Below are 25,379 nucleotides of genomic sequence, written 5' to 3'. Positions count from 1 at the left end.
ACACAGGTTGCCGATGTTTTTTTCAGAATAAAGCACTCATTTTGCTATGGCGACAGGCGGACGGCGAAATATTTTCAAATGCAGTTCAAACTTTTCGAAGCCGCGCGACAACTTTAATGCAAAAACAAAGTTCTTGAGATTTTGTAGGTGTCATAAAATTTAGGTTTTGGCAGACGACATTAACCACATTTTATATAGTTTGAATCTCTATGAAGGCGCAGGGGAGACACTGTCTGCTTCTGAAACTTGCTTACGCTTTTATGTTGTCGATCCTCTTTTACAAGCGTGCAATAGATATCTGGAGCAACAAGGACACAAAGTCCTATTTTTCCCGGGCGAAATAGAACTGACAGCAATGACCAAGCAACTGCGTTCACAAAGAATCGTGGACGGACGCCTGAAGTACAACGCCGACGGAAAGATCCAGTTACGAGACAATGGACTTGAGTTACTGCTGTCGGAAGTTTCATCGTTGGTTTATTGGCGATGCTTCGCACCATTGCTGCCCATTATCAATATGCTGAATTTGCGAGATTCAACAATTTCAAAGTACACTTCAACCATACACACAGTAAGTAAGATTCAGATTGGCCTCGTATATGTCTGGGTAACATTTTAAGAACTTCGTAGATCGTACCATTCGCCACTGGACAATGTTTACTCCTGCACCTGGCTTATATGAGATAAACAAGGAACAAAACAAAGTCGATATTGTCGCAGATTTTGAGCAAAAGGAGACAGCAATTGTCCCGCTTATTAATTTTACGAATACATTGGCGGTATGTGGTTCTTCTGTTTCTAACGTCAGTGATTTGAGACAAAGCAACTGACTCGCAGAAACACCAGGTTTCTTTGGTGGACACCGTGGACGTGCTGTCCACGCTTGCAGAAGAACATGATGAAGTCATAAAGGAAATCAAATTTGACACTCAGAGGAGCCGACCATCCTTGCTGCAACACATCCAACCGGTGATTGTACGCCTCAATGAAAACAAACGCACATCTGACATCGCCGATGATGGCCCGAAGAACCCGTTCTATATCCCTAAGCATTAATCCCCTCGTATGTATGCATTTATGTTGCTTGTCACTCGTCGGCTTTCCTAAACGCTCAAATGATTTGTTGAGTACCTTCATCTCTTTACTGATTATCACCGTTCTTACAGTTGACTTTATCGACCGAACTGTATGCTACTGTTTCTCGCCTCTCTTGATCAGCTATACACTGAAACGACTTGGTTCCCAGGTGCTCGTGCTTGGCAAATGAAGTCAGACCGTTCATCATTGTATCCAGCAATGACAGCAAGCATGTCGGTAAGCTTTCCAAGACACCCGGCGGACTTCAAGTGAAGGTGATCTCTTGCTCGGCTTTGAGAAAAGTCGTGTACTTTTCTCAGGAACGGATACACACCATGTGAGGTCGCTCACAGTGCGGTTTCATTTTTTCTCGATATCAAAAACGGCGCTATCTGTAATGGATGGCACAGTAAACTGGCTTTTTTTTAACTCGTATCGTATTATACATTTCATTGAAAAATAAAAAGCTCATCCTCGAGAAGATGGCCTCTCTTTTGATGAACGAAATCGTCAGTTTCAGCGCATTCTCCATCCTAATTACGCAGATATTCTACAAGGCCAAAGAAATACGAGGACATCCACCCACTCCCACCAATAAAGGAACAAAGTCAAGTTCTTTTGTATCCTTGCAATGTATCTTATTGGCGCCTCCTCATTTCCCGAGAAGAATGAGTTGAAAGATGATGATATCAGACTACAGTAAGTCAATAAATTTTATCGGTATTACTTTGAATTTTGCCAGGACACTGTACTTGTACCCACGATTGGTGAATAGCTTTTGCCGTACGTGACAGTTTTAGACATATGTATACTGTTCAGTTGCATGTTTGTAGATACGCTGATAAGACGGGTATTTTCATTTCTTTTCTGTTTTTTACAGGGTCTTTATGGGGGGTGATTTTTTTTTTGAGGAACGAATAATAGATTACGTTACTGTGGAGATTTTTACTGACCAAGCCATTGTTGATGTGACTGATTATTTAAAGCATGACAGCAGCAGCAAAGATAGCACCAGCTGCCATGGCGGCGATGGAAACCGATAAATGATCGGCGGCGGAATTGGCGGTTGAAGGAGAAGGTTTCGATGCCGAGGAATTTTCCTTGTTGGCGGGTGTGGATGACCCGGTATTGGAGGAGGATCCGGTCACAGCTCCAGAGGGGGAAACGGAGCTGACAGCAGGCGAACTGGAAACGGCGCCAGCAACCGGCGATCCGGTGCTGCCAATATTGGTACTGGCCGACGAGTTGCCAGCCGCACTGTTGGCGATGCCTGGGGCGGACGTCGAACCATTCGTGGCGGGAGCCGGTGGTTTATTAGCGTTGGCTTCTTCCAAAGAGACCTATGAATTGCCCCCAGAAAAAACCTGAGTCATGCATCCAAATACCTGGGGGAAAAAAAAGGGAGAAAAATTCAACTAGACTTACACATGGTTTCTCCATGCAAACACAATAAGGCTTGCCGTCATCCAAATTATCACAGATCTATTTTTTTCAAAAGAAAAAGAAAACATGAAATCATATTAACATCGATGGTCAGTCTTTTTCATCATATTGAGGAAACTCACGTGGTTACCGGCGTGATGCAAACCGGGATTCTAATGGTGATACGGACACGATTGAGATGGTCAGCCGTCATTAAAAAAAATCACGTCAAATAACTATCCATTATACCATCTTGTAAAAGTCATCAATTGGTAATTTGAATTGAGCTGCCACCGAGTCGCAGGAATCGTTGGCCGTCACTGTGCATGGATTCAACGAGAAAAAATGAGCACCTGGTACGACAAGGTAGGCTGAGGGCAACATGTACCTGTGTAGTTTTGTAAACAGCCGGGAGCAGGTTTGGCGGCCACTTGGAGAATCAAGACGGATAAAGCGGATAATACAGCGATCTTCATGTGTGACAAGGCTAAAAAATGAGTGGACAAGGGAAACAGTAAAAGAAAAGAAAAAGGATTGAAGTAGGAATGGATAAAGAACAATTGAGAATGATATCTGTGAACAAGAAAATCTTGTAGTATTTAAGGCAATACAAGCAGATAAATCAAACACTCGTGCTGGTCCTCTCAAACAGGGCAATTGTTGGATGGAGAAATCACCAAGGTATCACAAGTATCACCTTGGAAATGAATTCACGCAGAATATGTCCAAAAACGTCCAAATTCTGTCCTTGAATACGTTTGACAATTTGTTTTTTCCTCTTTCGTACCGTGGATCAACCATCTCCCGCAAAACGATTGACCGTCATTGCATGATCAAAGGAGACAACGGTTGTTTTTTGCCTTCTAATGAAAAACTTCGGAAATGGTTTGTCTCCTGAGTCCGAAATCAAGTCCAACCGCTCCTCGCAAATAAAATAATAGAAACAATATCGAGGGTGGTATGGGATAGTGACGCATTGATTTTTCCTATTCTATTTCTGTGCAAGGCAGCTATAACCGAATCGTTTGTATTTCGAACCATAAAGTTTGAATCAAAAAAAAAAAAAAAACAAGGGGGAATAAGCGTACAATCATACATAAATATCTACAATGATATGGGTTTCTGTAGTCTTTTCTTGCTCTTCATCTTTTAGTCCCTCTGTCAGATGAAATTCATTGATCGCTATGCCAACGCCTTCATCTTTCTGATGATGAGTTTTTCTACTTCCACAAATACAAATAAAATAATACAAGCGACCAAGATCATCAACCAAGACGGCCAAGAAAGATGGGTGAGCTCCAACCACGTGGAGATTCCTATGCATAAACACGATGGGTCAGACCCTGAACACTTGGCGCGATTCTCCTACGTACCTGGTGCGTAAATTCCCAAAATCATGAACCCAAATGAGAGAAAGAAGGCACCAATCATCCATCGGTTCGCCAAGATGCCCGTCTTGAATAGAGATTGATGAACACTACGGGAATTAAAAGAATGCAATAATTGCTGGGTGGTGATCGTTGCAAAGGCCTAATCAATCCATGGTCAGTAACCAGTGGCCAACTTTAGCATAACAGATAATTTGTTTACCGTAGAACGAGCCATCTCGAGGCTGTAATTCAAGACATGCAAGGCAATTAAATAGGCTGCAATGGTATTCACGGCAATCACCATGGATTGCAAAAAGATGACGGTCCAGGTCACTCGGGTAAGTACGCCCATCTTGGGATTGCGCGGATGTCGTTTCATGATGGCTCGCTCGGGAGGCTCGACACCGAGCGCCATGGCAGGAGGAATATCAGCTGTAAAAAAGAGAGTGAGTGAGTCGGTCAAAACGCTGATGTGAACCTTCACATACCGATAATGTTGGCCCATAAAATCATCATGACCGTGAGTGGTGTATCGAAATTGGCGACGGCACAGATAAGCATCAGAAAGATTTCGGCACCGTTGCAGCTGAGCAGGTATACAATAAACTTGAGGATATTATCAAATACATGGCGCCCCTCTTCAATGGCGGCCACGATCGTGGTAAAATTATCATTGACCAGAATCAAATCGGCGGCTTGCTTGGTAATCTCGGTGCCGGCTTGACCCATGGCCACACCGACGTCGGCACTTTTGATAGCGGGGGCATCATTGACTCCATCGCCTGTCATGGCTACTAATTCGCCACGTTGCTGAAGCGCTCTCACAATGCTGAGCTTGTTGTCAGGACTCACACGAGCAAACACGTTGGGAAATGGATCCAGTTCTTGGATCGCGTCATCTGACAGCAATTGCAGCTCTCGGCCCAAGATGGCCCGATTCTAACAGATGCGGTTCGATTAAACAATGATGTCTCTGTATGTATTGCAACCGGAACGTCTATTCACTTACCATGCCGGGAACATCTTTCTGGAAAATACCTAGCTGAGTGGCAATGGCGGTTGCCGTCTGGACGTGGTCGCCTGTAATCATCATAACACGGATACCGGCTTGTTGACACTTGGCGACGGCTTCCTGTACACCTTTTTTTGGCGGATCAATAAGACCAATAAGTCCTACAAACACCAAGTCAGATTCTGTAAACGCGGCTTGTTTGGCCGAATCGGTTTCGTCGGTAGGCACAGGTTCTTTGATCTCTTTGAACGCTAGACCAAGCACGCGAAGACCTTGCGAAGCCATGCGCGAGCTTTCATCCGACACTTGGGCGGCGAAATTCTCGGAAAGCTCAATGGTTTCCGGCTTAGATTCCGTAGGTGAAGACAGAGCCGACTCGCCAAGGTAATGGGTACATTTTTCCAGTAGTTCTTCGGGCGCACCTTTGCAGAGAAGCAGCAGTTCGTTCGATGGCTTGCGAAAGGTGGCACTCATGAGTTTTCGGTCACTGTCAAAGGCATTCTCGTGAATCTTTTGGAAACCGCGCTCGGCCCAGTAGGTACGACTGAGCCCCGCTTTCTGCGCAGCGACGACCAAGGCCACTTCGGTAGGGTCCCCGACTTGTTTGTAACTGCCTGATTCGGCATCCCATTCGACCGACGCATTATTACATAATCCTGCGATCATCAGTGAATGGAGCAAGTGACTCGAGTACGACGATGGCATGTGTTTCTCAATTGGTTTGGGGCGCAGTGAGGCATAGTCAACACGCTGCTGACTCGGCGGTGCATGGGCTTCGCTCAGTTTTTCACTATCTTTGGACGAAGGATCAGTCGAGGTGGTGCGGCGAAGGTGGATCATGCGACGTCGCAATTCAGCCGGGTGTTCGACAATATCACCCTCCTTTGGATCCATGGACGTCGGTTCGGTGAATTGGTAAAGTGTATTATCAGCTGTCCAGAGCTCCGTGGTAGCCATTTTGCCTTCGGTCAATGTACCAGTCTATCGAAATATGACTTGCAAGTGAATACCTTTGATGATACACCGCAAAATTCTTATGTTTTGTCAGAGGGACTTACCTTATCTGAGCAGATGACGGTAACACTACCCAAGGATTCCACCGCCGGCAAGGTACGCACGATGCACTCTCTAACATGACGATAAAAAAATTTCATATGCATGCGTGAGTTTCCAGATTGGGACAACAGTTTCAACCGCAATAGTGACAACTGTTGGTTTCTGTGTGTGATTTTTTTAGTTGTTGTCTTACTTGGCGGCCATACGACGGACACCTAAAGCCATGGTGACGGTGGTCACTGCAACCAAACCTTCGGGAATCACCGAGACGGCCAAACTATGTAAATATCAGGCATTTTTAATATCTCAAGTATTGTTCATGTTGTCGGTATCATGATGCATAAACATAAGAGCAATAAACATGACTTTTTTTTGGGTTTACCTGAGACCAATGTTCACCATTTCTTTGATGTCTCGTTTCCATGCTACACCGATAATGACAACGAGAGCACAAAGTACAACGGCGAGGATGACAAGGTAGATTCCCAAACGAGCTAGTTTGCGTTGAATCGGGGTCTTGGATTTACGTTTGGAACCTGCTTGAATGGCGGCACTGATTTTTCCAATCTGAATAAAAATTGCCAAATTAAGCTTACTTCTCTTCGGGGTAAAAAAAAAAAGGGGGGGGTTGCCGTAACAAGAAAGTGTAAAGAGACATGGTGCAGGAACACGAAAAATGATCTTTCCATCTTTTCTTGTCTGACTTGGTCTTACCTCGGTTTGTTCTCCTATGCGGACCACGATGCCTTTCGCACGGCCACGCGCCACGGTGGTGGACATGAAACCATTGCCTTTGCAGTCTCCCAAGGGGATGCGGCGCATCTATTCAGTGAGAAACAGATTGAATACATCTGCAATCAGTCGATCATTGGCGCGACTGAAAAAAAAAACCTTACTTTGGCTTTAATAGCATCTTTGGATTTTTGCACTGGCACACTTTCTCCTGTTAGAATGCCTTCGACGACGGCTAATTGAGCGACTTCAATGAGTCGTAGATCGGCGGGAATAGCATCACCCTCCTCAAGTACCACCAGGTCACCAGGCACTAGAAGCTCCGAATCAATCATTTGCTGTTTGCCATCACGGATCACCCTAGCCTAATGAAAAGTTGGCAGCCAACAGAAATAAATAAACAAACATGCACACACAATAGACAAGCGGACGAATCCACAAAACGAGAAATAAAAAGAAATAAAGAAAGTAGCATGATTATTGACAAAAAGTAATCACTCACCTGTGGTACAGACAGGTTCATGAGAGCATTGAGTGTTTTACTGGCTTTCCATTCCTGACTAAAGCCTATAATGGTATTGAGGACAATGACGATGAGGAGAACGATCATGCTATTGAAATCTCTTTCGCTGGCTTCGATGATGGCCGCCGCCAGCAGAATGAGCACCATCATATCGGTGATCTGACTCCAAAGCATGCGAAGCGCGCTGGGACGAGGTGGATCGGGTAATTTGTTACAGCCATACTGCTGGCGTAAAGCGGGTATATGATCTTCGTCAAGGCCACGATCAGGATCGGTGAGAGGGAACATTCTCAGCAGTTTTTCGACGGGCCGGTCAAAGTACAAGGCTTGAGGGGGTGGCAGCATAAGGTTGGGCGCACTGCCAGGACGAGGCATCTTATTCTTCTCTTTGGCGATTTCCGCCGCCAACGGAGACGCCAATAAAGTTTCCATGTCGCTTTGTTCGTTCTCCTTAACGAGATCCCGCCAGTCGCTGAATTGGGGGAAGTAAGTCGTTAACAACTGCACCATGGCAATCGCGCCTCGTTTCTGTTTGCTGGACGACGAAGGTCGACAACGATAATGGATTTTTAACTGACTTCGTAAATCGAATGCATCTTGATCGCCGACAACGGAGCGAAATTCAACGGCTAAAAAAAAATACACCAAATAAGATCATTAGGGGGGGCTGTGTCTCTTCTTTTTCGCCTGTCATGGGCGGCAGGAGTGCATGAAAAAAAAAAAGAAGAAAACTCGTCGCGGGCTCACCTTCCTCAAGGAAATCGCCGAAGAGAAAGAAGGCCATATCAGCTCCAGGTGTGGTCCGTTTGCGTAGAATATGACCTTCGGTATGACCTGTATTCAACAGGAGGCCTTCACATAATCGTTTCATGAGATGATAATCCAGATGAGGCTGATTTCCGCCTTTGATTCGGAAATCCATCACGTAACGTAATCCTTCCAGTACTTCTTCCAGTGAAATCGACTTGTTATCATTGACATCAAATAGATCGTGCACTGAGGATTCCGAGTGTCCAGGAAAAAAAAAAAGTCAATACCGAAAAAAAACAAGACGTAAAATGAGAAGATATGATCGGTTGAAAATGGAATTCATCAAATACCATGCACTTCAATCTGCTGTTCAATGGATAATTTGCCGTCATTGGTCGACGCCATGTCGACAACATGATGATTTAATTCATATAAAGGTGGTTTAGACATTCAATCGGTGCAATTGAAGGAAATAAAAAAGAAAATAAAAGAAAACAGGTATATTAACAAAATATAAAACGTCTTCACAAACGATCAAGAACAAAGAGGATATAAGCAATGGACGGAAAAAAAATAAAAAAGTATGTATATATAAAAAAAACCTCCCAAGAGAAGAGAAAGGATAGAAGGAAAGGGAAAAAAATAAAAATAAAAAAAACAAATGCATATTTGTAATATTATTGGGATGGAAGCAAACTTTGAAAAAAAAAATGATAAAATGATTCCATGCCATGCAGATCGGATCGTGACTGGTGGACCCACTTGGGTTGTCCTGTGACTCTGGTGTTCCGGTAAAGAAGGTTGGGGTAGCGAGCGGAGGAGGCCATCAAGATGCTTCGGCAAGGACACACGCCATTCGTGCCACCATGACAATGCCGTCATCGCAACATGAGATGACGGTTTCCACGGGAAGTGATGTCTGGTTAGTGTGATCGACAATCCAGTGAAACCGCAGTCGCACCACCATATCACTGCTTTTGGCAATACCGATCTGCATACGAACGATATCTAGGTCTTCCGGTGCCACGAAGCTGAACAGCGATCGTCCAACGAGGTCACTGTTACTGGTATATATCAAGCTTTCGGCGAGATGCGAAACGAATATGATGGGCAGCTGGTCCGAATACCGATTCAAAATGAGGCAAAATCGAGGTTCTTGCTTGTGCGCGACTTGGTTATCCACCCAACGGGCCGACGAGCGCAACAATGGACGGATCTGGGTTTCCGACGATCGCCATGTCCCTACAAGACTGACACTCCGGCTGATGCTACGGTTGCTGTTAATGGTGTACACATCATCGGCCGAACTGGTGTGAATCTTTGATCGCGTCGAAGTCTTCCCAGGCGTCTCCACAAACACCACCACCACCAACAAATCGAAGCAGTAGTGCACCGTCGAATGTACGTGAACAGGTTGCCCGTTTTTATGGCGCATTCGGTAGAATATGACAGTCGCCATAGTTTCATCCATCACACAAGGGACGTGCACTCGGTAAATTCTCTCCATGTCGCTCACCATGGCAAGTTGATATCCATCCATGCCAACCACTTCATCTACAGTATATCCTAATGCGTCAGTGATGCCTTCGGATGCATAAACCACTTTGGCCAACGCCGTATTATCGAAAATAACAATACAATTGGCATTTTCCATGACTCGGTTTCAATCGTAAAAAAAATAGAGATTGAGCGATAAAATAAAGGGGAAAAAAGGGAAAAAAATGTGATCCCTTCCGGGATAGAAAAAACACACAAAAAAAGAAGTAGGAACCGAACTGTTGGGCACAACCTTAGATGTTTGTCATTTTACGCCTATTTTTTTTTTTTTTTACTTTCTTTTTTTAGATTTTCATCTGATGGGTACCTGTGGTGATGTGTGTTTTGTACGAATGATGAACGGGCGGGGACCAGAATGCGCGTCATCGAACTCGAACGGGCTTCGTTGATGATGCCTTTCCGGGCGGCTTGCGGAGGCAGAATTGACTATTTTTTTTTTTTACTTCGTTTTCGAAAAAGTTGAGGGCCACTGGGTTTCGTGTTACCGCTCGTTTTTGACCAAGCACCGGACTCGAGATAAACAAGATTGATAAAGAGAAAAGGACCATCATGAGTGATTCCTCTTCACACACAAACACGTTCTTGAAGAACCTGTCACAAAAAAAATATGCATGGATGCAGACGCCTACGGCACCCTATTCGCCTCCTGCCAAACCGTCGTCCCCAGTTGTAACTGCAACACATTCTACCCACCCACCGTCCACCACCCATACCACAGCCAAATCGTCACCTTCTATACGACACACACCTTCCTCTACTTCCTCTAGCACATCTGCCTCCACCTTCGGAACCGCCCCTGAAGACAGTCCACGAAAAAAGCAACGCCAGCACAAACGACCTTTACACGAAGATCGTGATCATTCTTCTTTCCATTCTCGGATCAAGTCGTCTCCTGTTACTGTACCCACGGCATCACCGTCCACTGTCACGCCACTCCCCTCGTCCCCTTCCATGGATACGCAACACGACGACACCTCATCCAACCAAGCTCTCGATTCCACTCCGCAGCCCGATCAACCGCGTTTCAAGTATACATCGTTCCCCGTCAAAGGATTCAACATTCTGCCCACCCGTAACATTACTAGCACATTTGTCCGATCAGACACCACCTACATTCCTGGAAACAAAGCCGGCTCTGAAGCCATTGCCCCTAACGTAAGTCTTATTTCTGTTTCTGCATCTCTGTGTATGTGTATGTGTGTGTGTGTGTGTGTGTGTGTGTGTACTTTGTAAAAAAGACCATTGCGGTGAAGTTACCGTGGTCATTGTTGGATTCACCGTTTTAATTATGCAGGCTGAAGAAGAATGGCGTGACACGATCATCATTCATCCTGGATCGCGTAATCTACGTATCGGTTTGGCTTCCGAAGCCTTCCCACGGACCGTGCCTCACGTTATTGCTCGTCGAATGAAAGCACCAAGCGCCGTCGTCAATAAACAGGCGCAGAAAATGGACATTGAACCTTTACCTACGGAAATGGATACTGATGAAGCAACGGCTCAACCTCCCACCGTTGATGCGGAAAACAGCATGTTGAATCGTGACGATGCTCTATTTGAAATCAAGAATGAGCTCAAGTGGCGAATGAAAAATGCCAAACGACGCGCGGTGCCCAACGCGGAAGCTCAAGTGAGCAGTTTTAACCGGCAAGCCGTTCAAGAAACGATTCCTGATCACAACGATCCCTATAAAGTTGAATGGACAGAAATACCGCAAACGGGCGACAAACCGGCTTACTTTGTAGGCGACAAGGTAACGAGATCCTTGGACTCTTTTTTTTCTAAAGCGATGACCTTGTCTGGATGGAATGATTCTTTGTTCGCTGACCATTGTATGCTTCTAGGCTCTTAATCTTCCCATTGCCGATGATTCCGAATATCGCTTGTTTTATCCTTGGCAGCATGGTACACTGAACAAGCTCGATTATCCTTGTTTGGAAGCCGTATTGGGCGATTTGCAAACTATATGGGCTGAAATGATCTATCATGAACTGGAGATTGAAGACACCACTTTTGAGGTAAACAAGCCCGCTCGTTTTCACAAGGACGCACAATGTATGCGAAACTCGAAGTTTAAACTAATCATACCCTGCAGAATTATAACGTAGTGCTGATCGTGCCAGATTTGTTGGAGCGTGCTTATGTCTGTGAATTAATGACGCTCCTATTACGCTACATGAAGTTTCGTGGCGCGTTTGTGCAACAGGTAATGTATTACTTTTTTAAACCATGAGAACCCGTTTTTGAAAGGCTCATGATAAATGTCATTGTTACCTAGGAATCCATTTGTGCCACTTTTGGTGCAGGTGTATCTAGTGCTTGCGTCGTCGATATTGGCGCACAAACCACCAAGATTGCATGTATTGAAGAAGGCGTCTGCTTAGCAGACTCTCGGTAAGCGAACAAAGAATCATTGCGGGATCGGCTGATCTGATGGTCGATATATTTTTCTTTTTAGTATGTCCATTCCCATTGGCGGTGATGATATTACGAAAACGTTCACCTCGTTTCTACTGTCTAACCACTTTCCCTACGCGGATATCAACCTGGCCAAAGCCTACGATTGGCGAATCGCAGAAGAACTAAAGGAAAAGTGGTGTACAATGAACGAAGCGGATATTAGTGTGCAAGTATACGATTTCTTTGTTCGCGCTCCCTATAAGCCCACCATCAAGTATCAGTGCAAGGTTTATGATGAAGTGTTTCTTGCTCCTCTTTGTCTCGTGTACCCTGCCATCCTCGATACACATACCAAGGAAGTGGGCTCATGGACCAACGCAGATGTTGTTGATGACATTGCCGAAGAATCGACAGTAAGCATTATTTGTTCACTATCCCTCTGTCTGTGAGATCGTGTTATCTGATTTTTCTTCGTTCCTGATTTAGTCTGGATCGACGCTTTCGGCAGCCGCAGCATCGCTGGCTTCACGTTCTAAACCGACCGTCACCTCTTCCCAAGCATCAACTCCCAAGCAGACAGCCGATTATCCCGATACTCCAGTAGCTTCTTCTACCTCGCTGGCTGGTACAGCATCTTCCCCTCCCGCCTCGCATCTTTCACTGCCTATCGCCCCTGCCCAAGATATGTATCCCATTGATATTGCTATTGCGCAATCCATTCAAGCCGCTTCTGTTAATACCGATGAACGACTGAAGCGTCTCTTTATCAATATTATTCTTGTCGGCGGAGGAGGCATGATCAGCAATTTCAGCCGGATTCTGGAGGATCGGTAAGTCATTGCTTCTTGGTAGGGTCAAGGAACCGGCATTCCTAAATATGATTGCGTTTTTTTCTCTCAATCCCCATAGTATTTTGTCCACGGTCATTGCTCAAACCGCACGCGTTGAAAAAGTGGAGGTATTACCCGCCCCGCGTGAACTCGATCCTCGTCTACTGGTGTGGAAGGGTGCCTCCGTATTTAGCAAACTCGACACCGCCAAGGATATGTGGATTGGCCAGGAAGAGTGGAACGAAGTGGGAGCACGATGCTTAAAAGATCGAGCTTTACTTATTTAGATGCTCTCACATACTAGTTTACCGCTGCTTTGTTTATATTTTTTTTTCATCAACCTACATTGTGCACATTATGAATACATGCACAGCAAGGATTTATACATGCCATGGAAAACATACTGAAATCGCTATTGCCCAAACCTTCAGAAAGAAACTGTTCACACTTCATCTGTTACGTATCACGCAGAGTAACCTTGTTTTTCTTTGTCCATGAAAATGAAATAGTTATTTGCTGCTATGAACTGTTTAGATAAGCAAAACTCCTTTACAAGACATGCCGCTTTAGGTGACACTGATGTAGAGTAGACTCCTTTGGTTTTGCTGTCTTGGTGTAGTATTCTATTGATGTCTGTGCTTAGGAAACATGCCACTGAGATATAACCCGCTGGATAGATCTTCTTCCCAAACAGTGGGCACGATCATTACAGTAGGAATCTACAAGAGACTCGATCTATCCCCCTTCCACAGGGAGCATCAACGAAATAAGCTTCTTCCGTGTTCAAGGAGAATCCTCGCTTTCGAGCCCCCGATATGGACGATGACTATAGTACACCCGGCTTGATGGAAATCGGCTTTTTAGCGTTTGTTATTCTAGAACCAAGACAACCAACAAGCTTTCCTTTTGTTGCGGGGAAAAGGAGTGGCAATTATTCTCTGACAGTTTAAACTTCACATTCAGATAACCCTTTTGTCAATAAGTTCGATCCTCCTTATTCATTTCATTATCTGTAGGGGATATTCATCCTGTTTTTTGTTCAAATCACGCCAATTAACCTGGAGTGCTGATGAAGCAGAAGCCATTTGACAGTTATGGCAACAGGAGTCGTCTTGTGGGCTACCAATCAGTGATTCATTGTATATCACTATTGTCAGGATATAGAACTGGCTTCAACCATGGATCGGCAGTTTATTATCAACAAACAATGAGCATGATCAGCATACTCGAACATAAGTCGCTTAAAAAAAAAAGAACAAGCACAGGCACATATGTCATTGATCGTGATATAATTAATGAGAATGTCAGCTAAAGATATCGCGGCGCAGACCATGCATAACCGTTTGATGTTCCTATGAAAATACCATTTTGTCATTTTTGCGGTGGTGAAATAAACAGTTTTGTCAATCAACAACTCTAGATAGCCATAACTTACTATTCAAAGATACCCACTAAGCAATGGTATCCAGGAAAGACATGACAACCGAAATTAGTTGTTGTTGAGCATCTTTATCCGTATAGCAGTGATCGCCGTCGGGAATCACTTCGATTCTCTTGATGGCCGGACTGAATGACTTGAATCGTTCCAGCAAGTCGAGCATGCTCACATTGTCAGGAAAGCATTCATCCGCACTTCCATGCACAAGCATCATGGGTCGCTCCACACCAGAGTACAGTTTCTCAAGCACATCATCCGGCAAATCCGACGAAAACACATCGTCATCGCCTCTATGGATATGCCGTTTTAGCAAGCTGATTATAGGGGAAGAAAGGCGTGTGTTTGTGCGTGGGCAGAACATGCTTACCCAAAAGCTGCCAAAGAATAGTATCGGTCCGCCGTAATAGGCGTGTCATCTACGATGGGCATCAAATGCTGCCCTTTCCCTTGAGCACGCATCTCTTTTGCGATACGTAACATCTTTTGATAATCGGGCATACACTTTTGCATATACTCTCGATCGGATACGGGCGCTTGCAAGATGTATCCAGTTATACGATCTCTTGTCTCGCCGTATTTGTTATGCCAATAACAATCCTGGCTTCCTTGATATCAGGAATATCGAAAAAAAGAATCACAGCAAGCTCTGTAAGAATGAAACCAGTTCCACGCATGATGCTGGCGGGTTGTAGGTACCTGTTGAGTGACCCAAGAACACGATGGTTGATTTTCCACGTTTTTCACAGAGAAACCGAACGAGATAATCAAGTTCTTTTGTATCTTTTTGCAGGTTGGATATGCCGTAACCAGAGTAACTGGAGGACAAGTAGACTTGGATAAGAGACCAGCCGGCTTCGTTCAATGTCTTATTAAGAGGCACGAGAAAAGGCACAGCATTAAAACCATCACCCAACCCTCCAACAAACACTACGGTTTTGGACGAATCCTTTGGCCCGCTTTCAAAAGCCGTTAGCCGACCAGGTTCATAATACGTAAACAACGATCCTTCAAATTCCATGTTCGCAAAAAGTGTCAAAAAGCCTCAAAACGCTTTCCCCCCGTCTCCACTGTCTTGCCCTAACAGCCGACGGCGGACATCAATTGTGACCGTTCATTCGAAACCAGCCAATGCTTTCGGCTCATGCCGTGAATGCTTTCATTCCACTGCATTTTAAATGAACCATTTATTACTGCTAAGCGTTACAATTTGGAATCCAAGGATGGTTTGATCTCATTGTTTATCGATTAATGGTATTGCGGTACCGTTTCAGGACGTGATGACTTTCGAAAAGGTGAAATAGGGGCTCGGCCTATGCAATATGCGCTGAACATTGGACAACTGCTCGTTACACTATAGATCGAATCTCCTGACGACCAAGGTAGGCTGATGTTCACGTAGTCTTGATGAACTGAGCCCAGAACGCTGGATGAGTAGGTGCCGCAAACGTTCTAATGGTGAGCGCGTTCTAATATCGTTGGCATGGGGCGAATCAAGTAACCCATAGCTGTTTATCGATGGACGTGGATGCGGAACGGAACGGTTCTTTGTGGTACAGATCCGGCGCAGAGCTTTGCCGAAAGGAGGACGGAGTAGCTTGTAGGCAACACCGATGGCAATTATATAAAGCCAGTGCCTTGTTGCCATGTAGAAAAACATGAATAAAAACGAAGACCTAATCTTGTGAAGCTCTCTTTTATAGCTTAAATGACCATTGTTCGAATGTTATTTTTTTTTTTTTTTTCATAATGGGGACTTTTGGGCTCTTCCAAACAAGGCAATTTTAGTGACGGGGAATGAAAATATCCATAAACGTCACAAATGAAAGCTTGTATAAGGCTGGTCAAGCACCAGGATATACAATTTTCTTTACTTGACCATTCCACCATGGTGTGCAAAAAGTGCGAAAAGAAACTGACGGCATTGGCTGCGCCTGATAAGTGGAAGGAAGGTTCCAACAACACCAAAAGTAAGTGAGAGAATATTTTTATAGACGACATGATATTGACGATGATGGATAGCTGGCACTGAGGGACGGAAGCTCAATCAGAACAAATTACTGTCAAAATCAGCCAAGCTGCGGTAAGTACATTGGGTATTGAAGGATCTGTGAAAGAAAACTGAATGTGCTAAACTGTTGCTTCTGTAGATTTTCGCCATACGAAACCAAATGCAAGTTGTGCAAAACCAAAGTGCATCAAGACAAAGCTAATTACTGTCAAGGTAAGATTGCAGTCCATCGAATGTCCGAGAAAAGCTTCTGATTGCTCACTGTTTTCTTCGTGTTCTTTACAGCCTGCGCCTACAAGAAAGGCATTTGCGCCATGTGCGGCAAACAAGTACTCGACACAAGCGCATACAAGCAGTCATCCAAATAATTTTACCCACATCATTACTCGTATCTTAAAACAACGTCATCCATGCATCGTTCATCTCACATCTCATTGTTTCATCATCTTCACAAAGGTCAATGGATATTTATTTGGGGGTACTTCTCCTAAAAGCACCAAGCAAGCCAAAAATGACGTGATAGAGAAAGAAAAAGAAATTGTCAGATCAACGGGCCAACGTACCTCTTCCCAATTCGACAATATACAAAAAGACGCTTACTGTTGCTTATTGGCATCGGCTCGAAGCCAATCGATTGCTTGCTGTTCAGTCACCATTGTAGGATAGCCGGAAAATAATTGCGCAGCAAATCCAGGGTCGTTTAATGACATTGTACTGCTGAACATGTTGAATTGGATGTTGTTGGATGGAGATGGAGCCGCCGCCGCCTTGGCTGCCTGGGCCGCGGATTCTTCTTCCAGCTGCTTTAATAAAAGCTTTGACCGATGTGAATAAAAGATTTCTCCCTTATTTTTTGTTACAGATGGCTGGAACTTACTTGGCGTTCGGTTTCTAGACGTTCCGCTTCTTCTCGTTTCCTTTTTTCCAGCACAGCTGCTTGTTCTTCCCGTTCTTGTTCTTTCTGGATCTAACGATCCGTGAATTGAGCGATAATGAAAAGTAACCTGCGCGGATCATATCCATCTTACCACCATGGTGTGTCGTTGACGGTAGTTCTTCAAACGTTGCTTCATAGTCTGAATGTGGATTTTACTTTCTTGTAAGGCTGGCAGTGGCTCATTCTGCGCTGAAGTGGTAACGGCATGTTCTGTGCCTGCCATGGGAAGCGCAAGTCTAGATTTTTTGAGTGAATTCAAATTATTTGCGTGCGCGACGGAAGTTCAATCATCCGTACAGACCAATCAGAATCCTCCGGATTTCCTCACGGTGTTCGCACTGGTTTCTTTCTTTGCAAAAAAAGAGGGTCCATTACAGAACAGTTTATCTATCAGTAGATAGTCCATCAGTAACACCATCATTGAATAATATCAGCTAATCTTAGCATTAAGCTCTAGCTGCTCACTAATAACCACTCAGCACTGACTAAGAATTCGGATCAAGAGCAACATGAGACACGATTGACCCGCATATACATTATGATTAATGCTCAGCAAACACAACATAGACACAAGTTTTATTGAATTGGCATGCAGTTCTTAGATGTGGGCGATCGGTCTGAAAGAAAAGGCATTTGCCGTTGAACCCGATCGTTCCTTTCAGCCGGGAAAAGAAGATTGCGGACTTTGAAGTGTGCTCCCCATTGAACATTTCATGAAAGAAAAAAAATAAAATAATGCACCATCATGCGGGAGTAACTGGAGGCTGGGTTATTGGAAAAGACACGCGATGATGATTCACCAATTCATCGGCATCGGAGATCCAAAGGAGAAGAAGCGCAATGGATTCATGTATGCTCGATGTACGAAGATGCATAAAGCATTTTGGATAGAAGATCCCATTGAATGCTGTGAGGAGCACGTTTGGAAATGTTGGATCGGACAAGCCCTACTTTTTCTGCTTCTGAAAGTCTTTCTTTTTTTTCGAGGGGAATGCATGATAACTGGCAAAAAGAACTTGTAAGGGGACAAGGAGGGGAGTGACCCAGAAAAAAAAAAAACAGGGAGAAGCATTCGAGTGAAGTCATGGAAAAAAAATGGGGTTCCTTGGGCTTGGCACAAACTCCGCACTTATAGTTTTCTGGTCGTTCTTGATCCCGGTGGGACGATCACAAGCCATTCTTGCTTGGAATAGTTAATACCGTCTTTTTTCGGACCTTTGTTACTTACTCAGATTATAACGACATGTGTCCATTTATTTGTTGATTGCCAACCTTGTCGTTTTGTTGTCAAAAATGACCGATGGGAAAAGGAGATCCAAGTTTATATAGATAACCAACTCCAAGAAGAAAATAAAAAAAAAGCGAGATGATAAATTAAAGCGGTGGGGAAGACAAACAGGAGAAAACAATGGCAACTACTTTATTGATCCAATTTCCTTTTTCTCTTGCATGATCATCTATAAAAGGTATACCATATGTTTAAACTGCACTGTTTCTAATGTTGCAGACAAGAACGTGTTTCCATAGAGGCAAATCAGTTGTAAACAAAAAAAGAAAAAAAAGAACCTACAAGAACCACTCTGTTGGTTTCTATCGTTACCTGATTCTGCCTAAGAAGTGCGAGAATAAATAAAAAAAACCGGGTTTACAGTTTCTTTTCCCTTTTATTCAACTTTTTTTTTCTTGCTTTGCTGACTTCGAAACCGCCTTTTAATTTAAAAGGGTGTACCAAGTTGTCCTTCTTTTTTTTTTTCGACCTTTTTGCGTTACGTGAGTCTTTCAAAACGGATAAAAAAAGACAAGTGAGAAAAAAAAAATTAACGTTACAGTTGAAGAAACTCGTGAATATTATATTCTATTTTCTTTTCCTATTCCTCTTTCTTTTTGTTTTCACCAAAGTTATCACCTGGGGAACAATGAACGATATCAGCCATACCTTCAGCCACATGCAACTCGTCGAGAAAGGGACGCCGCCTGTCAATGCACGCGACCGTCTTATCGAACTTATTCAACACGTTAACGATGATCAAATCGTGCAGGCTATGAAATTTGAGCTCAAACGCGTTCTGACCGATCACGAGCGGCTTGTTACCATGCTGCAACAACGGTCCGAAATCCTCGAACAGCAAAACGATGACCTGAAAACGGTGTTGGCTGAACAGCAACGACGGTACGAAAAAGCGGTGCGTGAGATGCAATTCTTCAGGAGGAAATATGATCAAGTGGCCAAACTTCAGAATCCCGGTCGAAAACGGAGCGATTCCAATGGATCGGAAACGTCCGCAGACAGTGGAGCGAAATCGGTTCAACGACTTCAAAGTTATCCATTAACTCCCACCAGCACCGAACCTTCCAGCATCTCCGTCGTCGATTCACTCTACTCTTCGTACGATACACACAACACACACTCCGACTTTGGCAAACCCAAATCATTCAGTTGCCGATCCTCCTCGGCTGGTCCTAACAACACTACCACCACCAATTATTGGCCACCGCCTTCGCCCATGTCCCACACTTCTGATACCACCGCCTCAATCCCCCGACAACGCCAAAACTCCTCCGCCACCGCCAGTGTCTACAGCACCATCACAACTAGCACCGATCAAAGTGGATACTCTCAATCCAGCAAAAAATCCAATCCCCAGAAATCATCTTGGCAGTTCTTGCGTAACCCTGCCATGGCATTATCTTACTCCTCTCCTTCTGCCTCTCCTGCCCCACCAATGTGTGGGTCCTCCGTCTCGTCGGGGGGTTCAGTCTATTCAGTACCCATGAATCCCGTTCGATCAGCCACAGCCACCAACGGCTACACTGGATCGTCGCTCATCCAGCAACGTCGCACAGATCCGCTTATCTTTGGAGGATCGGATGGATTATGGGATACAATCGCTAAAAGCAAAGGTTCAGATGTCACCGTGGAGAAAATTACCAGGTAAAACCCCATTTCTTTCTCTCTACAGACCAGATCAATATGTTCTTGTGCTTTATTTTTGATTTTACAATCTACGACTCACCCAACATTGGGTTTGTTTCGTGCCATGATGAGATGCTTATCGATTATCTGCATAGTAATTTTCTTCGACGGGGTGGATCGCCGAACACTGCAAAGCAATCACCTTCGACCAATGCCGTCAAATATGGTTATGGTATGATTCACGCGCTGATCGTGACCAAGGCTCCTGGATCTTTGGACTTGCTCCTTCAACAAGGAGCAAATCCCAACGCAGTGACACTGAGTCAAGTCGAAGAAGACCGCGTGACTCCCTGTTACTTGGCCGCCAGTGTGGGTTGGCTTTCTGGATTGCAAAAACTCGTTCAAGCGGGTGGTGATTTAATCGCAGCTCGAGGTGGAGGCGCCAAGAGCAAGACAGCTCTTCACGTCGCAGCCGAACACTGCCATGCCGCGGTCATTGAATATATTGTCAACGTAACACAGGGAGCCCTCAACTTGGAAACCGATAGCCAAGGTAAAGTGAACGTTTTAAACTTTTCTCAGATTGGCCAGCTTTTGGACACAGTCAAAACAGACCGAGTGAGCGACCAATCAAAGTAGGATTCATAGTAACTTATTGTTCTCCGTTTATAGGTGCCACTGTAATGCATTATGCATGCGCATCCGGTCATACAGATTTGGTATCCTTGTTAGCACGCTCTTGCCAGATTCCTGTCAATCAGGCCGATCATAAAGAAGAACTGCCACTCCATTGGGCGGCGAAACATGGACGTCTGGAGGTCGTGACTTTGTTGATCGAGCGATTCAATTGCGATTGCAACGCTTACGTTTCGCGTAAAGTCGGTACTCCCCTGGATTTTGCGAAATCCAACGGCCACAAGCGGCTCGTCGACTATCTAAAGGGCATTGGCGCCTTAACTGCCAAGAAGATGGACAAAAAGATGGAAGAAGAACTGTCAAAACAAGTACCACGCCACCTTGAAAGCACCCTTTTGAAAAACGGTCTCTTTGGCGACGATAACTCGTTCTTCTAACTGCCCTCGCTTCTCGACCTCGGTCTATTTTCATCGTAAATAGATGCTCGTGGGTTTTCTTCTTTTTTTTTTTCTTTCCCTGGTTCTTGGATTATCCCATTTTGTTGTTTCTTTATTGTCCTCCTATTCATTTTATTAGCGGCGTCTTGGAGCGTTTACCTTGTTTTGCTCGCGAAACAGGAATCACTCACATCGGCAAGCTTATTATCACTCCTGATTTCATTGTTTGCTCTATTTTTTGTTTTTCCCCTATCATTTATTTTTTTTCTACCATTGTCATCCTTTCTACGTTCATCATATTGACCTTTTTTAGTGAATTGTGCGATTGTAGGGTTCATTTGTCTAGGACAAGTAACTTTTTATCTATCGAATTCCCTTTTTTTCCTTGTCATCTTCAATTTTTCCTTCCCATTATTCGTTTTATCCTATCCAGATCTTGTCTTACTGCATAAATGTACATAAAAGCATAATTGTACCATGCATACATCAAACCAGGTGCTTTGTAGGCTATTTCTGGCAAATCCTATGGATCATGCGTGAGGTTGATGGATAAATGCAGCGATCTATTGTTCCTCATATTCATGCAAACGATTCCTAAGAGCCGGATACACCGACTTACCTTTTCGATGAGTATGCAATGCAAATCCATGTTCCTGTCAGAAATTTTGACTTTTTAAGCTGCATACACTGAACACTGAAAAAGAAGTGTGCGATTAGCAGCATTGCAGAGCATATGCAGAACAAAGGAGATTGCTGCTTTGCGGATATTGTAGGATAAAGTTAAAGTTGGAATGCCAATGCCAATGACATTTCCTTATCCGTCAATTATTGTCCTCAAATGAAGGAGCCACCTTCTAAAATAGAACAATCACAAAACCTGCAACAACTTTATTCTTCCGTGAGTCAAACTGCACCGCCTGCGAGATTAACGTTCACACTTTTTCGAAGGAAACACAAATAAAACTGTCAATATTGGTTAGAAAGATCATCCATCCATTTTATTTAAACATCTTCGACATATAACACCCCACACAATAAAAAACAAAGTTCATGACTTGCGTTTCTAACCGGTTCTCAGGCATACAGATCCTGGGAGGGAGGTCGCATTTGTTGACGTCCAAGCGGAGCGATTTCAGAATATGATGGCTCAATATTTTGTCTACTTTATTTTTTATTCATCGACGTCGTTGTTGCAGTCATTGACCGATTGTATGAAACATATGGAAAAAAGACAATTACAGTTTATTCACTGACTCGAGAGCCAAAATAGAAAGTCTGACTGGCCAAACATAAGAGCCATGCTAACTCAGCGGAGCTCATTTTTGGCGATCTTTACATACGGCTATGCAAGGTAATCATATCATTTGACAAATATAAGGTGTGGTAGATGTTGATACGACGGATAGACTGTTGTTGTGTGTTTTTCCGGTCAGGAAATTAAATGGGAAATCAGAGAGAAATTTTCGGTCGGTTCAGAAATGTGTGGGCGCCAGATATGTTCGTCGAAATGTATCTGATCGGATCAGGTTTTCAGAACTTATTGTCTGGAATAGGAGTTAGAGAGAAAAGTAACAGCGAGGAATTTCCCTGCGTTATTAATTAAAGAAAAGAAAAATGTGCGCTATCAGAGCGGATAAATAAGTCTCAACAGAGAGAAAAGATGTGTTGGTATGTTATTTACTGTTTTATTTCGGACAATCATTGGCGATATTCCTATTCATCAAACTATCTAATTCTGAGGTAGGTAATACTTCCTTCATCGATGCATAGAACATCACGATGAGGAAGATCGCAGGCAGATACACCCCAGGTCGAAGGACCGCATAGGGATGCAACGCGAATAAAAACATCGGTCATATGTCACTGGTATTCTGGCAGATCTGACTTCTTGGTATACGTAGCCACCAGTGGCACAAGCCTTGTTTTGGTTAGGGTGAGTTCTTTCTTCACGCAATGGATACCAAAGGTCTCGATCTGACACATGGTAGCAAAGCGACATTGCGATGGTTGTTGATATCCGCTTTGAGCATCGTGATCGAGATGTGTATTTGTTTCAACGTATCATCCTCCGTATGTTTGGCGTTTCTTTATGCTCCCCGCTTGATGATTCCATCACCATTCTTTCGGTATTGGATATATCTAGGCCAAGACCGTCCACGTATTGTACCACTCCAGGAATCGCATCTGCGTGCGCTTGCAGGTAAAGTTCACACCATCTGAAATTTAGGAGACCCGGACTGCCAAAGTTGGTCGCGATCTCCAAGGTGAGTCGTCCGTTGCCGCAGCCAGTCAATTAAGGCCAGTTCTCCAAGAACGTGCCACATCGTTTTTTTTTCCCGCCATTGTCCGCTGTTGAAACTGAGAAGCCAATCAGCCGACCAGTATGATACGTCCCACATCCAAAGGGTCATTTTATCCGTATCCTTCGTTGCTCAAGTCGAGAATCCGAATTTCCAGTCAACAGCGTCGTAACGAAAGCTATTATGTTGACGTATGGTTCGGCGTGGGTTGCTTCGGTAACTGCTGGGATCGTGCCGGTTGCTGGGCGAACTTGGCACTCTTCGGGCACCCAGACAGTGGTTGACAGAGCGAAACCATACTTTAATCATGGTGTTTGCGTTCTTACGAGGAGCCTTGCTGCCATTCTCATCCCAGTAAATAAGCCATGGTGACATTCGTTTCTGTTCCAGACACCTGAGTTTCCTCTCAACTATTTCTACTGGTGGTGGTTATCAGTTCGACCATACTCTCCCACTTGTTTTATTGAACCATACACATTCTGTTTCTTGGACTCCATAGAACTGACTTGAGTGAAAGTTGTTCACTGCCGCGTCCATTGCTAGTAAATTAAAAAAAAAGAGGAATTTCCTTTTATAGGCACATGGTCAGCTTTCTTTGTTTGGGAAAGCCCACAGAGATCCTTTTTGGAGATCGTGTTCATGCCAGAGTGGTTTGGTTTCGGAGTGATAAATTTTCGCATCGCGTGATTCGTCCATTATTTTTTGGTCGATGCCGCCAAGAGAGGGCCCAGCTCAGCCTTTTTTATATTTCTTCCTTTTATCTGACACTCTTTTATTCCTTTTGAAATATGTTAAACAAGTGTTGTTTGTGTATTGATTTAAGGTAATGCGTTTGGAAGCAGTGAAGCCAGAGGTGATTTTGCTCACAAACTTTACGTAGAACGGCAACTTTGCTGCTAGCTATTCTGGGTGCATTCACCCATCTGTATGGTGGGCTTATGCTTACTGCCATTTCCGATGAATTCGATAGCGAAGACTTTGGTGCCGTGTTTTCCTTGACTGTATACTCCTTCCTTTCCGGCATTGCATGCATTGTTGGCGCTGTCGGTGTGTTCAAGGTAAAAATAAAATCCTACAGCCGAACATGAATGGGTGCTGCGGCATCATGCTAACATTCGTCATTGCGGGTCATGTGTAGAATGATGTGAAACGTCTTCGTATCTTCTCTGCCTACTATTGGGCCGATCTTGTATTGCATACGGTATTTGCTGTCGCTAGTGCTGTTCTTTTGTTCAGCCTCGACAGTGAAGTTTGCTCGGAATTGGCAAGCGAAGCCGAAGAACCGTTCGATATGGAACTGTGCGAATCGGTCTATGTCAAGAGCGCCTGGGTGGTGGTTCTTACCATGGCCATCAATATGTTGCTGAAGGTATTTTCCATATGATTTTTTTTTGTGGCATTATCAATAATTTTTATCATGTTACTCAACCTATAAATAGCTTCACTATGCTTTTGCCATTCGTGCGTACACTGTGCGGGTCCAACAACAAGACCAATCCGATGTGGCTGTTGTCGGCATCGTAGCTGCGCCTCCCGCCTACACCCCCGTTCCCGCCATGGAAAAGGATCAACCCATCTATGTCGCTGGACAAGAATATATTCCTGATGAGAAGAAGCAGTCTATCGTTTAAAAAATTCGGCATGGTTATTGTTGAATAAAATTATCGAATCGACGTTGTATATCTCCAGATCTCCGTTCCATGCCAAAACTATACTTTGTTCATGGATGGCTCAATGGCCCAAAATTGTGAGATTCAGATGCGATTTTCCACACAGTCGTTGACAATATCACTTTGATTGCCGTAATCTGATATCATGAATCCTGAGTTATTTTTGGAATGGGCGCCAACCATATTCATCGACCTTGGCAGTGAATGAAATGAAACCATTCGATCGTCGGTTGTTTATGGGTTTAAATTTGCCATGCCTTATAAAACTTGTAAAGACGATCTTTCGCGATATTTACAGATCCAAGGACAT

General features: G+C 44.1%; 10 protein-coding genes across 10 annotated transcripts; 5 read left to right on the top strand and 5 right to left on the bottom strand.

Annotated features, from left to right (window-relative positions):
* Positions 1–468: 468 nt before the first annotated feature.
* BYT42DRAFT_489787 (uncharacterized protein) lies at positions 469–1,056 on the top strand (the record flags this gene model as incomplete). Its single annotated transcript, XM_051563957.1, has 3 exons — positions 469–571; positions 631–779; positions 847–1,056. Coding segments are annotated over 3 exons (462 nt in total), but the record flags the coding sequence as incomplete, so codon positions are not given.
* Positions 1,057–1,793: 737 nt separating this feature from the next.
* BYT42DRAFT_556720 (uncharacterized protein) lies at positions 1,794–3,064 on the bottom strand. Its single transcript, XM_051566814.1, has 5 exons — positions 2,888–3,064; positions 2,749–2,819; positions 2,643–2,672; positions 2,503–2,559; positions 1,794–2,417 (listed from the first exon to the last, which is right to left on the bottom strand). Exons 1-5 carry the CDS (start codon positions 2,973–2,975, stop codon positions 2,058–2,060), a joined length of 606 nt encoding a protein of 201 aa, XP_051427334.1. The 5' UTR covers positions 2,976–3,064; the 3' UTR covers positions 1,794–2,057.
* A 507-nt stretch (positions 3,065–3,571) lies between these two features.
* Positions 3,572–8,546, bottom strand: BYT42DRAFT_556718 (uncharacterized protein). The gene is made up of 13 exons (XM_051566813.1): positions 8,293–8,546; positions 7,940–8,188; positions 7,172–7,821; positions 6,834–7,034; positions 6,652–6,759; positions 6,320–6,504; positions 6,131–6,214; positions 5,940–6,009; positions 4,879–5,862; positions 4,358–4,808; positions 4,090–4,301; positions 3,873–4,029; positions 3,572–3,815 (listed from the first exon to the last, which is right to left on the bottom strand). Exons 1-13 carry the CDS (start codon positions 8,390–8,392, stop codon positions 3,682–3,684), a joined length of 3,585 nt encoding a protein of 1,194 aa, XP_051427333.1. The 5' UTR covers positions 8,393–8,546; the 3' UTR covers positions 3,572–3,681.
* On the bottom strand, positions 8,547–9,771 carry BYT42DRAFT_556717 (uncharacterized protein). The gene has a single exon (XM_051566812.1). The coding sequence runs from the start codon at positions 9,594–9,596 to the stop codon at positions 8,769–8,771; it is 828 nt and encodes a 275-aa protein (XP_051427332.1). The 5' UTR covers positions 9,597–9,771; the 3' UTR covers positions 8,547–8,768.
* Positions 9,772–9,968: 197 nt separating this feature from the next.
* Positions 9,969–13,150, top strand: BYT42DRAFT_509384 (uncharacterized protein). The gene is made up of 8 exons (XM_051565130.1): positions 9,969–10,654; positions 10,794–11,252; positions 11,344–11,517; positions 11,595–11,705; positions 11,778–11,893; positions 11,958–12,312; positions 12,386–12,729; positions 12,809–13,150. Exons 1-8 carry the CDS (start codon positions 10,049–10,051, stop codon positions 13,014–13,016), a joined length of 2,373 nt encoding a protein of 790 aa, XP_051427331.1. The 5' UTR covers positions 9,969–10,048; the 3' UTR covers positions 13,017–13,150.
* Positions 13,151–13,881: 731 nt separating this feature from the next.
* Positions 13,882–15,202, bottom strand: BYT42DRAFT_556714 (uncharacterized protein). Its single transcript, XM_051566811.1, has 4 exons — positions 14,864–15,202; positions 14,535–14,772; positions 14,165–14,457; positions 13,882–14,081 (listed from the first exon to the last, which is right to left on the bottom strand). Exons 1-3 carry the CDS (start codon positions 15,183–15,185, stop codon positions 14,181–14,183), a joined length of 837 nt encoding a protein of 278 aa, XP_051427330.1. The 5' UTR covers positions 15,186–15,202; the 3' UTR covers positions 13,882–14,081; positions 14,165–14,180.
* An 850-nt stretch (positions 15,203–16,052) lies between these two features.
* On the top strand, positions 16,053–16,543 carry BYT42DRAFT_490076 (cysteine-rich PDZ-binding protein-like protein; the record flags this gene model as incomplete). Its single annotated transcript, XM_051563981.1, has 4 exons — positions 16,053–16,134; positions 16,187–16,247; positions 16,315–16,388; positions 16,461–16,543. 4 exons carry the CDS (start codon positions 16,053–16,055, stop codon positions 16,541–16,543), a joined length of 300 nt encoding a protein of 99 aa, XP_051427329.1.
* Positions 16,544–16,771: 228 nt separating this feature from the next.
* BYT42DRAFT_610626 (uncharacterized protein) lies at positions 16,772–17,335 on the bottom strand (the record flags this gene model as incomplete). The annotated part of the gene is made up of 3 exons (XM_051571410.1): positions 16,772–16,990; positions 17,053–17,142; positions 17,204–17,335. The coding sequence occupies 3 exons, from the start codon at positions 17,333–17,335 to the stop codon at positions 16,772–16,774; spliced, it is 441 nt and encodes a 146-aa protein (XP_051427328.1).
* A 1,693-nt stretch (positions 17,336–19,028) lies between these two features.
* BYT42DRAFT_610625 (ankyrin repeat-containing domain protein) lies at positions 19,029–21,099 on the top strand (the record flags this gene model as incomplete). Its single annotated transcript, XM_051571409.1, has 3 exons — positions 19,029–20,044; positions 20,182–20,579; positions 20,699–21,099. The coding sequence occupies 3 exons, from the start codon at positions 19,029–19,031 to the stop codon at positions 21,097–21,099; spliced, it is 1,815 nt and encodes a 604-aa protein (XP_051427327.1).
* A 3,045-nt stretch (positions 21,100–24,144) lies between these two features.
* Positions 24,145–25,153, top strand: BYT42DRAFT_556703 (uncharacterized protein). The gene is made up of 4 exons (XM_051566810.1): positions 24,145–24,222; positions 24,280–24,457; positions 24,538–24,768; positions 24,839–25,153. The coding sequence occupies exons 1-4, from the start codon at positions 24,188–24,190 to the stop codon at positions 25,028–25,030; spliced, it is 636 nt and encodes a 211-aa protein (XP_051427326.1). The 5' UTR covers positions 24,145–24,187; the 3' UTR covers positions 25,031–25,153.
* The last annotated feature ends 226 nt before the right edge of the window (positions 25,154–25,379 follow it).

This window comes from Radiomyces spectabilis (genome assembly GCF_025331425.1).
Source record: "Radiomyces spectabilis strain NRRL 2753 chromosome Unknown BYT42scaffold_2, whole genome shotgun sequence".
Taxonomy (NCBI): domain Eukaryota; kingdom Fungi; phylum Mucoromycota; class Mucoromycetes; order Mucorales; family Radiomycetaceae; genus Radiomyces; species Radiomyces spectabilis.
This window is presented reverse-complemented; position numbering and strand designations above follow the sequence as displayed.